Source organism: Lipotes vexillifer, unplaced genomic scaffold (genome assembly GCF_000442215.2).
Source record: "Lipotes vexillifer unplaced genomic scaffold, Lipotes_vexillifer_v1.1 scaffold72, whole genome shotgun sequence".
Lineage (NCBI taxonomy): Eukaryota > Metazoa > Chordata > Mammalia > Artiodactyla > Lipotidae > Lipotes > Lipotes vexillifer.
Genome location: NW_006769482.1, coordinates 473909 through 487686, shown reverse-complemented (window position 1 = coordinate 487686; position 13778 = coordinate 473909). Strand labels below are relative to the sequence as shown.

General features: G+C 38.4%; 1 protein-coding gene across 1 annotated transcript in view; it reads right to left on the bottom strand.

The window, feature by feature from the left end:
- The window catches only part of SPIN1 (spindlin 1), a 43702-nt gene extending 31203 nt beyond the window's left edge, over positions 1 to 12499 (bottom strand). Inside the window, exon 1 of the mRNA XM_007445617.1 lies at positions 12257 to 12499. Within this exon, the coding sequence (XP_007445679.1) occupies positions 12257 to 12308 (52 nt within the window). The 5' untranslated portion in view covers positions 12309 to 12499. The remainder of the gene's footprint in view (positions 1 to 12256) is intronic.
- Positions 12500 to 13778: the final 1279 nt, after the last annotated feature.

Here is a 13778-nt window from a genome sequence, read left to right as displayed (position 1 = left end):
TCAGGAAAACTGAAGATACTATAGTCATAAAATGGGAACAAGTGGCTATAAAAAGGGACAACAAGAGCTCTTGAAAATTAAAATAAATGAAGGGAGAGAACTTTCCATTTCCAGTCTGGCATGTTAGGAGCTTGGAAGTTATCACTCTGTCCTACCAAGGGCTGAACAAGCTGAAAAATCAACGACTCTTCTTAGATTGGTGAGAGAAGTGAGGTTACAAGGAATCACTGTCTCCAAAATTGGAGACACAGACAAGCATATACAGAGAATCACAATTCATGGTAGCAGAATCCTCTGCAGGAACAAGTACCTGGGTAGGAAAACCTGAAAGGCAATTGACTAACCGCTAGAGGCTTGATGTGGACAAATCTGAAAAATAAAAACTCCAGGGGACCTAGTCATGGGAAGGAAGGGGCTCCACATTTTTTTAAGTTTTACCTCCAGAAGCACCATCAGGTTCTCACAGTGAAGAGCAGAGAAAAAACCCCTTATGCTTTCAGCAGAGGGAAGGAAGAAGTACCCTTTTTGAAATACACCAAAGTATTATGTTCTTACCAAGGCCTGCCCTTGAGAGAAAGAAACTATTTTATTGGAGCCTTACTGTATCAGGGCCTAAGTGACCAGAGGGAAGGGAAATACCCAACTCCAACTCTCTAGCTGCCCCCTGGTGTGACAGGTATTTCAAGGCTCAGGCCCCTAGCCACCCTGTAGGACACAAGAGGGGAGGAAACTGAGGAGCACAAGTGAAGGTCACAGCCCGGTGAGGCAGACTCACTGAAGACTAAAACCTCATCACAGAACTACATAGTGTATCTCTCCCTCCCACACCACACCACCATATCACTTAAGGCTAATTTACCAGAGCTCCTTTTACCCAGAATATCATGTCTGGCTTTCATCAAAAACTGTGAGGCACAGTTTGAAGAGACAGAGCAAATACCAGAATCAGACTCAGATATGGCAGTGATGCTGGAATTACCCAACTGAGAACTTAAAATAACTATGAATAACATGCCAAGGGCTCTGAGTGGCTGAACCACACTGACTCTTCTTTGTTAGCTCCATCTTAGGCCCTCAGCCCCACCCCCTCTCCCCTTTCTGCATGACTGAGCTTTAGCTTACTCACAAGAAATGCACCCAAAGCAGGTAAGATTCCTATCAACTTTTACCCTTGCCTTCACCTGATATGAAAACTGGGAGAATATCTTTTGCTGATGCAGATGGTTAGTGGACATGAGACCCCTGAGGCGGGGAGGAAAAACCCCAGTCCCGTCTGTGTGGGTGTGCTTCTCCCTTAGTAATCAGATTCCATTTTTAGCTTTGGCTCCTTTAAATCCCCCTATACTCCTTTTGGTGGTATGGAGTGAAGCTGCAAACGCCTATGGATGGTCGTCCAGCTGATCCTGCCTGTGTATAAGTCACCCCACAATAAACTTCATAATTGCACTTTATGACCGCTTCACTTTTTAGTCTCAAAGACTAAAAAAATTAAAGAACCATATAAATGGACAGATATTCCATGTTCATGGATAGGAAAAACCAACACTGTCAAGATGTCAGCTCTTCCCAACTTGATCTGTAGATTAAACGCAATCCCAATCAAAATCCTAGCAAGTTATTTTGTGGTTATCAACAAACTGACTCTAAAGTTTATATGGAGAGGCAAAAGACACAAATAGCCAACAGGATATTGAAGCAGAAAAACAAAATTGGAGGACTGACATTACCTGACTTCAAGACTTGCTATATAACTACACTAATCATGACAGTGTGGTATTGGTGAAAGAACAAAGAGATCAATGGAACAGAATAAAGAGCCCACAAATAGTTACCCATAAATACAGTTAACTGTTCTTTGACAAATGAGCAAAGGCAGTACAATGGAGAAAAGACAGTGTTTTCAACAAATGGTGCTGGAACAACTGGACATCCACATGTAGAAAAATGAATTTAGACACAGATCTTATATCCACCACAAAAATGAACTCAAAACAGATCACAGGCCTAAATGTAAAACAAAAAACTATCAACTATAAAACTCCTAAAAGGTAACATAGGAGAAAATCTAGATAACCTCAGTTATGTTGAGAACCTTTTAGATACAATGCCAAAGGCACAATCCATGAAAGAAATAATTGCTAAGTTGGACTTAATTAAAATTTATATCTTTTGCTCTGTGAAAGACACTGTCAAGATGATAAGAACATATTTGGGAAAGACATATCTGATAAAGTACTGTTATCCATAACATAAAGAGAACTTTTAAAATTCAGCAGTAAGAAAACAAACTGATTAAACAACTTTTAAAAATTGAACCAAAAGGGCTTCCCTGGTGGCGCAGTGGTTGAGAGTCCGCCTGTCGATGCAGGGGACACAGGTTCGTGCCCTGGTCCGGGAAGATCCCACATGCCACAGAGCAGCTGGGCCCGTGAGCCATGGCCGCTGAGCCTGTGCGTCCGGAGCCTGTTGCTCCGCAACGGGAGAGGCCACGACAGTGAGAGGCCCGCGTACCGCATGACCCCCCCAGACCCTCTTCTACTTGTAGTGGCTCTTTTAAATGGGCCTATAAACCCACTGCTCTCTGGATAAAAAAAAAAAAAAAAAAAAAAAAATTGAACCAAAAACCTTTACACCTCACCAAAGATACAGAGATGGCAAATAAATTTATGAAAAGATGGTCTATACTATATGTCATCAGGGAAATACAAACTCAAAACAATGAGATACCACTAACACACCTATCAGAATGGTGAAAATCCAAAATATGTATTGACAACACCAAATGCTGGAGAGGATGTGGAGCAACTGGAATTCTCATTCACTGTCGGTGGAAATCCAAATTTGGAAGTTTCTCACAAAACTCTTACCATATAATCCAGCAATTATCCTCCCTGGCACTTATCCAAAGGAGGTGAAAACTTACATCCACATAAAAGCCTGCACATGGATGTTCATAGGAGCTTTATACATAATTGCCAAAACTTGGAAGCAAGCAACAAGATGCCCTTCAGTAGGTGAACGGATAAATAATTGGTACTATATTCAGACAACAGAATATTATTCAGTACTGAAAAAAAAAGCTATCAAGCCATGAAAAGACATGAAGGAATTTTATGACTCCAACTATACGATATTCTGGGAAAGGCAGAACTATGGAGACAATAAAAGCTCAGTGGTTGCCAAGGGTTAAGGGGGAGGTAGGGATGAATAGTTGGAACACAGGATTTTCAGGGCAGTGAACCCATTTTGTATGATATTATAATGGTGGATTTGTGTCATTATGCATTTGTCAAGACCCACAGAACATACACCACCAAGAGTGAACACTAAGGCAAACTACAGACTTAGGATGATGCTGATGTGTCAATGTAGTACCTTCATAGTTAACACATATATAATTGAGTGTGGGATGCTGCTACTGGGGAACACTGGGGAGAGATGGGGGGTATATGAGAAATCACTGTACCCTCTGCTCAATTTTGCTATAACTTAAAACTGCTCTACAAAAATAGTCTTTTTTTTAATTCTTTAAAAAAAATAAAGAGGTACTAGACTTATTCTTTGACCATCAACACTGGGCTAGACAACAAGAGGTAAGTGATGCCTTCAAAACTGAGGTAAAATTATTTTGAATACAGAACTCGTAACCAGATAAATTACCAACTGTCATTTACAGTCATGTACGGGCTCAAAATTTAAACCTTAAACAAATCTTCTCTCAAAATTATTGGAGGATACTCCAGAAATTGAGAGAAAAGCACTGTAAACACAGAGGATCTGAGAAACCATGTTAGAAGTTCAGCGCAGCTTCTGAGAAGTAGGCATACAGATGGGAGCAAGAGACAAGGGACTCAAGGAAGATTTTCTCCAAGAAGCTGACTCCACACAACAGAGAGTATAAGATAAATTACTCATACCACAGACAAAAGTTAATATCTCTGACATTAAAAGAGCTTCTGAAAGTAGAGAAGAAAAAATGGGTGAGATAAGAACAGAAAAAGGCCAAAGAGGCATTTACAAGTAACACAAGATATGCAGCCTCACGCATACAACTACAGAGATACCATTCCCACCCATCAGATGGACAAAAATGTACATTGCTGACAACATACAACGCTGGTGAGACTCTATGAGAAACACACATTACTTGCTGGTAGGAATGCAAAACGGTACAGAGCCCATTGAGGGGAATCTGGTGACATCTCACAGAATTACATACACATTTAAGATCTGATTCAGTTCTACCTCTAGAAATCTATCCTAATGGCACTGGCAAATGGACAAGGCTATTCATTGTAGTTATTATTTCTAATAGCAGAATAGTAGAAACAACCTAAATGTCCAAATAACTGACTACTGAACAAACTAATTTGGTACATCTGCACAATGGAATACTGTTCAGTTGTAAAGAGTCATGAGCAATTTCTCTATATACTGCTAAGAAGAGGTCACCTATACATACTGTTAAGTGGAAAAAGCAAATAACAGAAGAGTAGGTAGTTGTGTATATATTCACTGGGCACCAGTGTCAGTTAGTTGTCAATGGTGGGTTATATCACCCATCTGAGGATCACAGACTTTCCAGTGGAAAACAGAACAAAAGCCTTTATTAGGGAGCTACATCTATTTGTTGATTGAAATGAGAAAAAAAAGCCTAATTTACAAAATAAACTGTTCAATGACTCACCAAACCACTACTTAAACTGTACTAAACCATGACAGGCAAGTAAAACTATATACACTCAAACTGTTTTAACAAGCTCATTCAGACACACGTTCCAAAATAAACAACTTTTGACTTAACTTTGCATGGACTCAGATGTTCCAAGGATAAAGACCAATGTCTGTTCCAGCAACTCATTTGGATTAAAAATACCAATCCCCCTACACACCACACTCATTGCCTCCAACCCTATTAACTCACTCATTCCTCCCCTGTGAGCACCTTTCCCTCTTGTGAAATTTCCCTGGGAGGCCATCAAGGTGACAGTCTCCCTGTTGATCAGCAATTTTAATTAGCCTGGCTTTACAGGACCAGCAGTGGTCTCTGGGGGTGCCACTTCAACGAACAGATAAAGAGTATGACTTTATAACTTTAAGGGAGAAATCAGGAAATCTGAGAGGTATTAAATATTCTCATCATACAAGCAGGAAATCTGAAAATCCATCTCTAAAGAAAACATTCACAAGAGAAAACATTCACAAATAGAGACGAAAAGCAAAGAGACACTAAGACAATCATAAGAGGTAGAGCTAATTCATGAAAGGCTTTTTAAGAATGCAACTTATAGGGGCTTCCCTGGTGGCACAGTGGTTAAGAATCCACCTGCCAATGCAGGGGACACAGGTTTGAGCCCTGGTCTGGGAAGATCCCACATGTCGTGGAGCAACTAAGCCCATGTGCCACAACTACTGAGCCTGCGCTCTAGAGCCTGTGATCCACAATTACTGCACCCGCATGCCACAACTAGTGAAGCCCACGCACCTAGAGCCTGTGCTCCACAACAAGAGAAGCCACTGCAATGACAAGCCTACACACCGCAATGAAGAGGAGCCGCTGCTCACCACAACTAGAGAAAGCCCGCACGCAGCAACAAAGACCCAATGCAGCCAAAAATAAATAAATTACAAAAAATTTTAAAAAATGTTTCTAGAGAAGAGGGAAAAAAAACCACTGGACACATACAAAGGTTCAGAAATGAAAATGGCATACAACTTCCCCAAACAGCAACACTGGATCTCAAAGACAATGAATGGAGCAATGCCTGGAAAATTCTGAAAGAAAGTTATTTCCAACCTAGAATCTTTTCCCTGCCAAATATAAGGCATGAGAGTAGAATAACAACAATGTTGATACAAGGTCCAAAAAAACTTCCATCTTCTATGTGCATTTTTTCAAATTCTTATTAGAGACAATTTCAGGAAATCTGAGAAGTGGAAAGTAAAGAATATGAATGAATCACTATACATTCCACTTGCAGCTTTAACAATCAACTCATTCACTGCCTACTCTTGAAACTTTTGAAGACGTACATGCTTTACCCAGGCAAGAGTACACACTAAGAGACAAAATGCATGGGAACCAGGAGGAAAGGAGAATCTAACATACAAAAGAGGAAAAAGAAATTCCAAGGATGACAATGTTGCAGCAGGTCGAGAGAATAATCAACAGATGAGAAAAGGACAGAAGGCACTAGGAAAAAATCCTCTAAGAAAAACACGGACAGATGGATTATCTATCACATTTGGCATGCAGGAAATTATACTGAGAGGAGCTTTATAAAGCTGTTGGAGGGTTTAAGAGACTTCAACTTGCAAAGAAACTTAAACAAATAGAGAAAAACTAAAGCAATCACTAAACTCCAGGAAAAATGTGCAAAAAAAATAATCATACTGCATTATTTGGCTCAAAAGTTCAGTACTTATGCAGTAATCATGATAGAAACAATAAGTACCATTTTAGCCAAAACTTAGAAGGCTAAAGTAGTAAAACTGTCCCTGTTTTGCAGATGACATGATGCTATACATAGAAAGTCCTAAAAGATGCTACCAGGAAACTAGTAGAGCTCATCAATGAATTTGACAGTTGCTGGATACAAAATTAATATACAGAAATCGTTTGCATTTGTATACACTAAAAACAAAATATCAGAAAGAGAAATTAAGGAAACAATCCCATTAACCACTGCATCAAAAAGAATGTATCTAGAAATAAACCTACCTAAGGAGGCAAAAGACATGTACTCCAAAGACTGTAAGACACTGATGAAAGAAATTGAAGACGAAAGATATACTGTGTTCTTGGAATGGAAGAATCAATATTTTTAAAATGACCATACTACCCAAGGCAATCTACAGATTCAATGCAATGCCTATCAAATTACCAATGGCCTTTTTCACATAACTGCAACGAAAAATTTTATTTGTATGGAAACACAGAAGACCGCCAATAGCCAAAACAATCTTGAGAAAGGAGAACAGAGCTGGAGGAATCATGCTCCCTGACTTCAGATTATACTACAAAGCTACAGCAATCAAAACAGTATGGTACTGAAACAAAAACCGACAGAGATCAATGGAAAATGATAAAAAGCCCAGAAATAAACCCACGCACTGATGGTCAATTAATCTATGACAAAGGAGGCAAGAATATACAGTGGAAAAAAGACAGTCTCTTCAATAAGTAGTGCTGAGAAAACTGGACAGCTAAATGTAAAACAATGGAATTAGAACATTCTCTAACACCATATACAAAAATAAACTCAACTGGATTAAAGACCTAAATGTAAGACTGGATACTATAAAAACTCCTAGAGGAAAACATAGGCAGAACACTCTTTGACATAAATCACAGCAATATTTTTTTGGATCTGTCTCTTACGGTAATGGAAATAAAAGCAAAAATAAACAAATGGGACCTAATTAAACTTAAAAGCTTTTGCATAGCAAAGGAAACCATAAAATGAAAAAAGACAATCTACGGACTGGGAGAAAATAGCTGCAAATGATGCTACTGACAAGAGATTAATTTTCAAAATATACAAATAGTTCATACAGCTTAATATCAAAAAAACAACCCAATCAAAAAATGGGCAGGGCTTCCCTGGTGGCACAGTGGTTGAGAATCTGCCTGCTAATGCAGGGGACACAGGTTCAAGCCCTGGTCTGGGAGGATCCCACATGCCACAGAGCAACTAGGCCCGTGAGCCACAACTATTGAGCCTGTGCGTCTGGAGCCTGTGCTCCGCAACAAGAGGCCACGATAGTGAGAGGCCCACGCACCGCGATGAAGAGTGGCCCCTGCTTGCCACAACTAGAGAAAGCCCTCGCACAGAAACGAAGACCCAACACAGCAAAAATAAATAAATTAATTAATAAACTCCTACGCCCAACATCTTAAAAAAAAAAAAGGGCAGAAGACCTCAACAGACATTTCTCCAAAGATGACATAGAGATGGGCAACAGGTACATTAAAGGAGGCTCAACATGCATTAATTAGAGAACTGCAAATCAAAAGTACAATGAGGTATCGCCTCACGCCAGTCAGAATGGCTATCATCAGAAAGTCTACAAATAATAAATGCTGGAGAGGGTGTGGAGAAAGGAGAAAAAGGAACCCTCCCTACACTGTTGGTGGGAACGTACTGTTACAGCCACTTTGGAGAACAGTATAGAGGTTCCTTAAAAAACTAAAAACAGAGCTACCATATGATACTGCAACCCATGTACCCCAATACTTGTAGCAGCACTAATTATAATAGCCAAGACCTGGAAGTAACCTAAATATCCGTCAACAGATGAATGGATAAGGAAGATGTGGTACGTATATACAAAGGAATATTACTCAACCATAAAAAAAAATAAATGAAATAATGCCATCTGCAGCTACATGGATGGACCTAGAGATTATCATACTAACTGAAGCAAATAAAAGTAACATATGCTATCACTTATATGTGGAATCTAAAAAAATGACACAAATGAACTTATTTACAAAACAGAAATAGACTCACAGACATAGAAGACAAACTTATGGTTACCAAAGGAGACATAATTGGGGAGGGGGATAAATTAGGAGTTTGGGCTTAACATATACACATTACTATATATAAAATAGGTAAACAACAAGAACCTATTGTATAGCAGATGGAACGATACTCAGTATCTTTTTTTAAAAAAAATCTCATTTATCTGTCTGTCTGTCTACGCCAGGTCTTAGTTGCGGTAGTTGGGATCTTCGTTGCAGCACACGGGATCTTTAGTTGTGTCAGGCGGGATCTTTTAGTTGTGGCATGCAAACTCTTAGTTGCAGCATGTGGGATCTAGTTTCCTGACCGGGGATCGAACCCAGGCCTCCTGCATTGGGTGCGTGGAGTCTTAGCCACTGGACCACCAGGGAAGTCCCAATATAATCAATATCTTGTTAATAACCTATAATGGAAAAGAATCTGAAAAATAATACATACATATGTACATGTATACATACACAATTGAATCTCTTTGTGGTATACCTGAAACTAACCCGACATTGTAAATTAACTTTACTTCAATAAAAAAATTAAATACTGACTTCATTATTAAAAAAAAAAGGTTAATGGGAGAAAAAAGATGTTATGTGAAAAAGCCATCATCCTCCACAGGTTTCAATACATATCTAAATTTTTCAGATCAAGAAAAACTTGTATACTCATTTACAAATTTTGAAGGTAAACATCAAAATGAATGGAGTGCCTACTTTTTGATATGTCTTCAGCACTACTTGACATTTCACCCATGAATTTTTACTGATTTGATAAAAATAAAATCAAGGTTTTAAAAATATTTGAATATAGCAAAAATAGTTGTTAATCTGAGTATTAGGCACATTGATATCTATTACTACTATTCCCTGTATCTATCAGTATAATGTCATAAAAGGAGAAAATTTGCAACCTTTGGTAAACTAGTAAAAATGGAGGCTAACTTTACAGGAAAAAAAAAAAAATGAAAAAAGTTTTACTGTAAAAAAGGACTCGCTGCCCAACGTCATTAAGCATATATAAACTACCACTTTAGTAACCAATTAAATTCCAACATATTTATATAAATAAACCTAAGTTATTTTAAAAATAGAAATCCCTGGAACTTCCCTGGTGGCGCAGTGGTTAAGAATCTACCTGCCAATGCAGGGGACATGGGCTCGAGCCCTGGTCCAGGAAGATCCCACATGCCGCAGAGCAACTAAGCCCATGTGCCACAACTACTGAGCCTGCACTCTACAGGAGCCCATGAGCCACAGCTACTGAGCCCACGCGCCACAACTACTGAAACCTGTGCACCTAGAGCCCATGCTCCACAACAAGAGGAGCCACCACAATAAGAAGCCCGCACACCACAAAGAAGTAGCCCGCGCTCGCCGCAATTAGAGAAAGCCCATGCACAGCAACAAAGACCCAACGCAGCAAAAATTAAATAATTAATTTAAAAAAAAAAGAAATCCCTAATATGTGGAACTAGGTACATAAAGAGAATGTAAAAAATACCATTATCAAATTTTTATTGATCACTCACACCCTAATGTCAAGCACTGTCAGGTATTAGGAGTTGCCCACTGTGGTGGTTTTAAAACATGACCACAATTCTCTGACACTTCTCCCATGGAGCAGAGTACATGCCCACTCCCTTGAACCTGGGCAGACCTCTGAGACTGCTTCAATGAACAAAGTGCAACAGAAGTGAACCTGTATGACTTCCAAGGCTCCAAGAGAAGAGATCATGCCACTGTGCCTGTTTCTCTTGGGGTACTTGCTCTAGGAGCCTTCATGTAGTAAGTCCAGCTACACAATGGCCCACAGAGGAAAAGAAACATTCTAGGAGCCTTATCCACTGAAGGCCCCCACTTTAGCCTTTCAGATGGCACCAGACTAAGGGCATAGCTGAGCCACCATACCAACTCTGGAATGCCTATTTGGGCTTCTTGCTGCATGAGAAAAAGAAACCCCCTTTGTGTGTGAATTTTCTTTATTTGTAAGTGGGCACATTTGTTACTGATACAGGGATTTAAAAGTAACAAAGCCTTTGTCTATGTTAACAGGGAAAATGATTAAGACTAGTTTATAAGTAATACTGATCAAGGGATCAATAATCTCTCTAAAATAGAGTATAATACACAACAGTGAAAACCAATAAATGACCCCAGGGTTTCATATGTTAAAATATTCAACAATAGGCTGATTAGAATTTACAGAGTACCTACTTTGTCTTTAGCACTATGCCATATGCTCTAAAAAATATCAAAGAGTAAGAAAATATAAGATCAAAGTACTGGCTAGGATTAGACAATCTCTCCCTTAACAGTAACATCTCTTGGTTTAGCTCCTTCAATTACTTATACCATACTACACATCACTTTAATCAATTCTCTCTCCTAAGAATATGACTAAATCAGTGAAGAAAATAGGAGTGCTGAATTTAGAATGGTGTGCATAAAAAGAACTTGAGGGTATGAATTACTATTTCAAATGACAGAAACATGGGGCGTTCACTGATCAACAAAAACTTGACAGCAATTTTTGCAACAACTGAGATGGAATAAACATTTCGTTATAAACAGTATGATCAACAACAAAAAAAATGCTTTTTGCAGAGCAGCTATAATGTGTCAGGCACCTACCTAAGCACCTGACAACATAAACACATTTATTCTTCACAATAACCCCAATAGATACATACCATAACAGTCCCATTGTTTAGATGAGAAAAACCAAGGCTTAAGAAGATACAAAATGCACCAATATTTATACAGCTAATAAAAGAGCAGGACAGAGCTGATGAGCCGGTTGGAATTTAAATAGTAACCTCTCAGGTGACTTATACTTCAGTCAGTCACCACTACTACAAGTTAATCTTACTGACAAATATTTAACAGTTAAATCAATATTATCTTTACAAGACAGGAACTAAAATCAAAGAGAAAAGAGAAACTTAAAAATCTTAATCCCTGTGGCTCTTCTACAAAGGAATTCCAAACACTACAGTTAATAAATATAATAAATTCTAAATCACACAGCAACCACGTGTAAGATTAATAGTAATTTTCCTAGCAGAATTCTCAGATTCATTTATCAAAGAACCTTAATATGTTATGACAGGTTTTTTCCAATATTCAAATGTATTTCTGGAATGGAGAAAAACATAAATCTTAAAGAAAATACTACTTACCTATTTTATTTTGTAGCCTATAAGATTTTTAACCTTTGTTTTTAGGGTGGACAAAAATCATGCAAAGTCTAAACTTCTAGCATCGGCTGTGTGCCACAAAAATAAGAATTTCTATTAAATATTCATTTCATTTCCATACATTTCATTTCAGTAAAGTTCTTTCAAATAAATACACAAAAAACTGAGCTTACCTTTTTCCCTATAAATATCCTAAATCTCACTAAATCTAATACTCAGCTAGTCATCTCACTTTCACATCTTTCAAAAACAAATGATAAATCCTTTGTTTACTATAATCCTACAAGTATTTACAATTCACTTGCTGTATTTACTGGACATCTATAACTTATTGCAAGAGACCACAGGAAAAAAAAATTAATATGATCCCTACCTTTCAAAAACCTAAACCTGTTTCTTTCACATGTATATGTGTTTAAAATACTGGAAATCACAAAGCTTTAGGAATAGCAAACCACTAAGAATTACATGAGAGCATTTCTCATTTTTACAACTGTTTTAAATTTATTGTACTAAAGTGTAGAACTGCACTGCCTACCTGCATCAGCTCTGGACCGCTGGCCAGGTGTCTTCCCGAATGGGGTCTTCATTCATCTGTATTTAAGTGAGCAGCAGAGCTGCTGGACTAGGGTGAAAATTCAGTATGCTCCAATTTGAAAGTTTTCACAGAATTTCAATGTTCTTGTTAATCCATCATCCCAAGCGCCTTTTTTTTTTATAAGTTCAGCAAAAATACGTGAAATCCTAAGTACTCTGTAAGACAGTGAAATAATAGTTCATTACTAGGGCATTACAAAAGCAAACTACTCCAAGTAAGCCATCAAACATGACAAATTTTAAACGTAACATTAGCTAAAATACACTTTGCCGGGAAGCAATTAACTTTATTTCCTCAGACCTCGGTGCCAAGGACAACACAGAGAAGCAGGAGAAAAGGAGGTACTAGACCCCTCAACAAGGAGAAGTGCAGTTCCTCACGGGTCAACTGAACATAATACAGCATCTGGCTTCCGGCTTCCCCCATTGTATCCCAACCCATTTTGCTGGCAGCCAATCCCTTTTGCTGGCAGAAGTCAGAAAAGGGTAGACACTGGCATGTCAGAAAAGATTTAGACTGGCAGGGCCCATATTCTTGATGGGACACAAAAAGACCCAGCAAGGCACTGGAGCGGGCAACAGAGGTGTGGCAGGTGCATGGTGGAACAACAGCTGGAGGGTGAGGCAGCACTGGAAGCTACTTCAAGTCTGAGCCACAGCTAGAGGTATGGTCAGTAAACCAGCAAGCAGCCTTGGGCAAAAGAAGGGATTACAGCCAATAAGATTTCACAGTTCCCTTTCTGCTCCCAAGCTTCGGGAAACCAGAGTGGAAGATCCAATAACTCTGGAGGAGCCTCAAAGAAATTTCCATACCCATGCAAAAAAGTCAGTTTATCATTTAATTGAAATTTGGGTCCAGTTTACAGTCCACGTAGTAAAACATATATGGAAATGTATTCTCATAAAACACAAAAATATCCACCACAAATTTCACTGAACCACATGACTACGTTCAGTTCTCGCTATTAGTCATCATGTCTACATCGTACAGCCATGCATTCACAGGTTTAAGAATTGAAGGGAATGAATTTTCTAGAGACTAAAATTCAACAAAATAGTTAAAATAATTAAAAAGCCTAAATAACAAGGGAGAGAGGAATCATTTCAACTGCTAAAAATTCGTAACTATATAAAACTTCAAGGGAAATTTAAAAACAAATGGCTTTTATAATTCATTTAATGAATATTCAGAATGCCTACTGTTTGAAGCTTAGGTAGGAGGGGAGAGACAGTACACAAATAAGTAAGGAAAAGAGACAGTATTTCAAGTGGCAATAAGTTATACAGGCATCCCTCAGAGATACTGAGGGTTCAGTTCCAGACCACCACAATAAAGCAAATATTGCAATAGAGTAAGTCACACTAATTTTTTGGTTTCCAATGCATATAAAAGTTATGTTCATATTATACTGTACTCTATTAAGTTTGCAGTAGCATTATACCTGAAGAAAACTATGTACATA